The sequence below is a fragment of the Mesoplodon mirus genome (assembly GCF_964341445.2).
Source record: "Mesoplodon mirus genome assembly, chromosome: 3".
In the NCBI taxonomy this organism is placed as follows: Eukaryota; Metazoa; Chordata; class Mammalia; order Artiodactyla; family Ziphiidae; genus Mesoplodon; species Mesoplodon mirus.
In genome coordinates this window covers 123,261,651-123,268,150 of record NC_138978.1, presented here as the reverse complement: position 1 = coordinate 123,268,150, position 6,500 = coordinate 123,261,651, and the positions used below count along the sequence as shown (strand labels likewise).

At 44.2% G+C, this 6,500-nt stretch overlaps 1 protein-coding gene across 1 annotated transcript; it reads left to right on the top strand.

Moving 5' to 3' along the window:
- Positions 1–2,354: 2,354 nt before the first annotated feature.
- Positions 2,355–5,085, top strand: PIGM (phosphatidylinositol glycan anchor biosynthesis class M). The gene has a single exon (XM_082614391.1). The coding sequence runs from the start codon at positions 2,853–2,855 to the stop codon at positions 4,122–4,124; it is 1,272 nt and encodes a 423-aa protein (XP_082470517.1). The 5' UTR covers positions 2,355–2,852; the 3' UTR covers positions 4,125–5,085.
- The last annotated feature ends 1,415 nt before the right edge of the window (positions 5,086–6,500 follow it).

Below are 6,500 nucleotides of genomic sequence, written 5' to 3'. Positions count from 1 at the left end.
GTTGACTGTATGACTTCGGATAATTACTTAATCTCCATAAGCCTTGATTTCATTTGTGAAGGTGGGAATATCTACCTTACATGGTTAAGTATTTAGCACAGTGACTGACACACTGCAAATAAGTTCTCAACAAAGCTGGCTATTAGAAATCATCATCATCGACTTCCCTGGTGGCGCAGTGGTTAAGAATCCGCCTGCTAACGCAGGGGACATGGGTTCGAGCCCTGGTCCAGGAAGATCCCACATGCCATGGAGCAACTAAGCCCGTGTGCCACAACTACTGAGCCTGCGCTCTAGAGCCCGCGAGCCACAACTACTGAAGCCCTCATGCCGAGAGCCCCTGCTCTGCAACAAGAGAAGCCACCACAGTAAGAAGCCCGCGCACCACAATGAAGAGTAGCCCCCGCTTGCCACAACTAGAGAAAGTCTGTGCGCAACAAAGACCCAACACAGCCATAAATAAATAAATAAATAAATAAATTTTTAAAAAAAACCTATAGCTTTCATGAATCTTTAAGATTTGATTTCTAAATGTGAGAATAGCATTTAAAAAAAAAAGAAATCGGGGCTTCCCTGGTGGCGCAGTGGTTGAGAGTCTGCCTGCTAATGCAGGGGACGCGGGTTCGAGCCCTGGTCTGGGAAGATCCCACATGCCACGGAGCAACTGGACCCGTGAGCCACAACTACTGAGCCTGTGCATCTGGAGCCTGTGCTCCGCAACAGGAGAGGCCACAACACTGAGAGGCCTGCACACTGCGATGAAGAGTGGACCCCACTCGCCACAACTAGAGAAAGCCCTCACACAGAAATGAAGACCCAACACAGCCAAAGATAATAAATAAAAAATGTGACACCTTTTATTTAAAAAAAAAAAAAAAAGAAATAATCATCATCATTATTTGAATGATGATGTGCTGCCATTGTATATACGGCTACTGTACTGCAAAAAAAATGGTTAAAAGTAGTTATCAAAAAAAAAAAAAGTAGTTATCAACATAAGGCATATACTTATACCAAGGTACAGATAAAGACAAAGAGATATCAGAATATGAATATGGAATGTGTGAGATTAACTTGGTTCATACAAAGGATAAATGTAAATTGTATGATGGATGAATGGAGGGTAGTCCTGGGAGCTGCATGTTCAGATTGGATGGAGTCATCTACTCTAGTAGATGCTAGTTTAGAAGACGTCCCCTAGGAAGCAGGATCAATCTGTAAAATCAAGTAAGTCAGTAGTTACTGAACATGTACCATGTGCCTAAGACTGAAATAAATTATGAGTAATTTTAAAAAATTAAGGATAAGATATAACCCCTAACCTCAAAAACCCTACAACCTCATTGAAAGGGTTATGAATACAATCTAAAATAAATAATGAAATTCTGAATTGCAGACTGTAAGTTCAATAAGTGCCCACAGAAGGGAAAGAGCTAATGGGTTAGAGTCCTTGGTGAGAAATTCATGGGAGTAAGGTTAGAGTGGGATGGGTGAAGGGGGAAGAACTTGAAATAGATAAAGGATATTTGAAAGAGGAAAGGACTGGGAGTTGGGAGCACCCCAAAGATGCCACTCCAGAGGTATCCTGGTAAGAGGAACCTCAAAAATCAATTCAACTTGTACAGAATGCCAACTGTGTCTGGTAATGTGTTATATACTGAGGTACAGAAAACAAGATAATCTCTGTTCTCAAAGAACTCAGAATGCCCTGACAGAAAACTAGGAAAATGAAACAAAAAAGTTATCACTGACAAATGCTATAATATAGGGATGGTCATTCCAAAAGGGAATTTTGGAGCAATGGGAGGGCAGACAATGGACAGGACTCTATATTTACATAGAAGGGCAGGGGCTTCTGGGTGAGTGATCTTCTAGAGTTTAGAGCCCTTCGGCCTCTGTTCATCTACCCTCAGTTAGCGGAAAGGCATCTAAATTGCAGTGCATGATGAAAAAGTGAGTGAGAGCCAGGATATGCTTTTAGGAGTTAACACTTGAGCCGAGGCCTGAAGGGTTAAGTAGTGACTGCGGAGGGGAAGGCAACGTTGACAGATAGAATAGCAAGTACAATGACACTGAGGCATGAGGGCGTGATATAGTTTAGGAACCCTACGAAGCTTCCTGTCCTCCCTTCCCATCCCTCCACCAAGGTTTGAGGGATAAAATACAGGATGCCCAGTTAAATTCAAATTTAGATAAACAACTAATAATTTCAAAATACAAGTATGTCCCAAATATCGCACACACTCCGGGCCCCCTTCAATTCATCCTAGCTCGCCACCGCGCCCCGGAGCCCACAAACCCGCCCCCGGTATTACCCAAGAGCTGGCGAGGTAAAGCATGAGAAACCATCACAGGTTTATTTTTCCTTCACTCTTATTTTTTTTCACTCTCGGGTCACCGGCCCAGGCCTGAGGGATGAAGCTCGAAGCTCGCTCCGCTTCAGGGGTCAGTCTCCATCAACTGGAGTTGAGGCGGGGGAAGTAGGGTGTCATCCACAAATAACACTCGCCCGGCCCTAAAAAAACACCTCCCAGCGCCCGCCTTCCGGGCAAACTGAAGTCGCCGGACCGGAAACCCCGCCCCCGCCGGAGGTGGAGAGGACGCGAGACAGCCTGTCCAGAAGGAAGGTAATTCTCCCGCTGCGGCCACTAAGAACCCAGTGCCTGGCGTGCAACCGGAAACAGGACGGGGGCGGGCCTTCCTGCCGGAAGTTGTCGTCTCGCAGTTGTTTCGGTTGGCCATCTAGCTGGTAGGAGTAGTCCCGGCATCCTGCAGCAAGGAACCGCAGCGAGGGTTAGACCTTCCAAGGCAGTTTAGAGCTGGGGACTGAGCTGCTGTGGTGCAGTCAGATCATGAGCCCGACCACGCACTGGGGAGAGTGGTTCCTGAATCTGTGGGTGTCCCCCGCCGGGGTATTTGGCGTAGCCTTCCTTGCCCGAGTGGCCCTGGTTTTCTATGGGGTCTTCCAGGACCGGACCCTGCTCGTTAGGTATACAGACATCGACTACCAGGTCTTCACCGACGCCGCGCGTTTCGTCACGGAAGGGCGCTCCCCTTACCTGAGGGCGACCTACCGTTACACTCCGCTGCTGGGGTGGTTCCTCACTCCCAACATCTATCTCAATGAACTCTTTGGAAAGTTTCTCTTCGTCAGCTTCGACCTCCTCACCGCCTTCCTCTTATACCGGCTACTGCTTCTTAAGGGGCTGGGTCGCCGCCGGGCTTGCGGTTACTGTGTCTTTTGGCTTCTTAACCCCCTACCTATGGCGGTGTCCAGCCGAGGCAATGCGGACTCAATCGTCTCCTCCCTGGTGCTTATGACCCTGTACCTAATAGAAAAGAGGCTCGTCGCGTGTGCCGCTGTATTCTATGGTTTCGCAGTGCATTTGAAGATGTATCCGGTGACCTATATCCTTCCCATAGCACTCCACTTGCTTCCGGAACACGACAGTGACGAAGGCCTCCGTCAGTCCCGGTATTCTTCCCAGGCTCGTCTGTATGAATTCCTGAAGAGGCTGTGTAATCGGGCTGTGCTGCTCTTCGTAGTCGTTGCTGGACTCACGTTTTTTGCCCTGAGCTTCGGTTTTTACTACAAATATGGTTGGGAGTTTTTGGAGCACACCTACCTTTATCACCTGGCCAGGCGGGATATCCGTCACAACTTCTCTCCATACTTCTACATGCTGTATTTGACCGCAGAGAGCAAGTGGAGTTTTTCCCTGGGAATTGCTGCATTCCTGCCACAATTCATCTTGCTTTCAGCAGTGTCTTTCGCTTATTACAGAGACCTTGCCTTTTGTTGTTTTCTTCATACGTCTATTTTTGTGACATTTAACAAAGTCTGCACCTCCCAGTACTTTCTTTGGTACCTCTGCCTCCTGCCTCTTGTGATGCCACTAGTGAGAATGACTTGGAGAAGAGCTGTGGTTCTCCTGATGTTATGGTTCATAGGGCAGGCCTTATGGCTGGCTCCTGCTTATGTTCTTGAGTTTCAAGGAAAGAACACCTTTCTGTTTATCTGGTTAGCTAGCTTGTTCTTTCTCCTTATCAACTGTTCCATCCTCATTCAAATCATTTCCCATTACAAGGAGGAACCCCTGACAGACAGAACCAAATATGACTGATAGATGCTCCAGTTCTTCTGCAACTTCCATTCTGATTGTTCTGAATGGACCAAAGAGAGCTTTGGAAAGAATTGTTTTGAACATCCTAAGCACTCTAGTGAAACTTCAGTTTAGAGCATAAAACCCTATTCCAACAAATTTAATTGAATGTTTGCCTTATAACAGGGACTCAGTAACTGAGGTCCACCCTTTAGGAAATCTCAGGACTCATTTATCTGGGACACGATGGGAAGTAAAGGTTACTAGTTTGAAAACAGAAGGGCTGGGGCTTCCCTGGTGGCGCAGTGGTTAAGAATCTGCCTGCCAATGCAGGGGACACGGGTTCGAGCCCTGGTCCGGGAAGATCCCACATGCCGCGGAACAACTAAGCCCGTGTGCCACAACTACTGAGCCTGCGCTCTAGAGCCCGTGAACCACAACTATCGAAACCCATGCACCTAGAGCCTGTGCTCTGCAGCAAGCGAAGCCACCGCAATGAGAAGCCCATGCACCACAACGAAGAGTAGCCCCTGCTCACCGCAACTAGAAAAAGCCTGCGCCCAGCAACGAAGACCCAACGCAGCCAAAAAAAAAAAAAAAAAAAAAAAGTATTAGGCTAAATTAAAAAGCAATTAAAAAACAGAAGGGCTGATGAAATTATCAGATGCTAAAAGGTTTTTGTAGAAAATAGAGGAAACATAAAGTCAAAAAACATAAAAGTCTAAGCCAGTATTTGTTCCAGTATTTATACTGTGGTACTGTCTGAAGCTGTCTTATCTTTTGTACTATCTGAAGCTGTCTTATCTTTTAACTCCCACTTTTTCATTCTGAAGCTTTCTTGATAACTGAAAACTCATAAAATGTTCCTAAAGTACAGCTTTTAGATATGAAGTGTTAAATAATGATGCTGTGCTTAAGTTGGGAAAGCTAATTCTGTATTAAAAGTGGGGGCTTAGAAGATAAAGAATCCAAAGAATTTAAATTGTAGTCATGTTTCATGTATTTGTTTTATAACTTAGTTTTTCAGTGCTTAGTCCCAGTGGTAATAGACTGCTGTTTGGTTTTTTACAAAAAGGATTAAATTAAAATTCATCCATCTTTAAACTTTTCAACATATTTTAAAATAGCATCTTGCTTTATATGTTTGAGGTCACACACTGTAAGGACATTTTAGAACTCTCTTTTACCCCTTTGTTTTTAATTTGCTGATTGCTAAAAAACATTTTTCATTTAGAGTTTAAGTTAATCAAGTGTTATCAGTGTTGTAAAAATGATTAGTAGTTTTTAGGTGGTAAAATATTAAATTGTTAATAAGGCATTTCCCAGCTTACAAATACCTTACTTGTGAAAATTCCATGATAGGAATGGAGGCCTGCATGGGAGGCTCCTGGAAAGCATAAGAAGCATCCTAATAGCCATTAGTCTTTTAGACCAGGAAATTGAGGGAGAGATTGTGGAAATGAGACTTTGGTGGCCAGTTCCATTTACCTTATTACTATAATATTTCTAGGAAAAAATGCTTTGTGAGTTTCAAACAAGCAAGCTAAAAAAAATTTTTTTTTTAAATAGCCTATCTAAGTGGAGACTCCCTAACACTCTAAAATGCATTAGCAATGAGTGAGTTTGAGTTTATGATTTTGATATTAAAAGATGAGTAATTTAACAACATTGTTCTTTCACAGTTAAAAAGAAAAACAAAAACCTCCAGAGAAGTAGTATATTTCATATCAGTTCAGGCCTAAAAAGCCTCTGAGAATAAGATGTCTCTAGGCAGGTCATAATTAAGAATGCTATTACTGGCAGCACTTCTTAGATGGATACCTTTTAGGACCCACCATTGGAAAGAAGGGGTGAATGGGTCCCTTTGCATGGGCTGCTGTTAGGGTGAAAATAGCAGAGACAATTAATTGTTGAGGACGGTGACCTTGCTTATAACATCTTGTTTCATATCCCACATTAGGTATTATCTTAAGGGCTCTTTGTATATGATCATTAGTGGCCTTCCAGCCAAGGCATTCTTACCTTTTTTTTCCCTTCATTCCTTTATAATGATAATTAAAAATTTTTTTATCTGGTAGAACTAGTGGGAAAATGGAAACAGAAGTAGAATTCCAACATCTCATTATAATTGTCTTTTTGGTATCCCTGACTAATTTTTTTTTTTTTTTTTTGCGGTACACGGGCCTCTCACTGTTGTGGCCTCTCCCATTACAGAGCACAGGCTCCGGACGTGAAAGCTCAGCAGCCATGGCTCACGGGCCCAGCCGCTCCGCGGCATGTGGGATCTTCCCGGACCGGGGCACGAACCCGTGTCCCTTGCATCGGCAGGCGGACTCTCAACCACTGCGCCACCAGGGAAGCCCCCCTGACTAATTTTTTAATAGTCACAAGTGTACT

Bases quoted from the DNA above. Each gene is read 5' to 3' on its own strand.
- PIGM (XM_082614391.1), top strand. From the start codon at position 2,853: ATGAGCCCGACCACGCACTGGGGAGAGTGGTTCCTGAATCTGTGGGTG.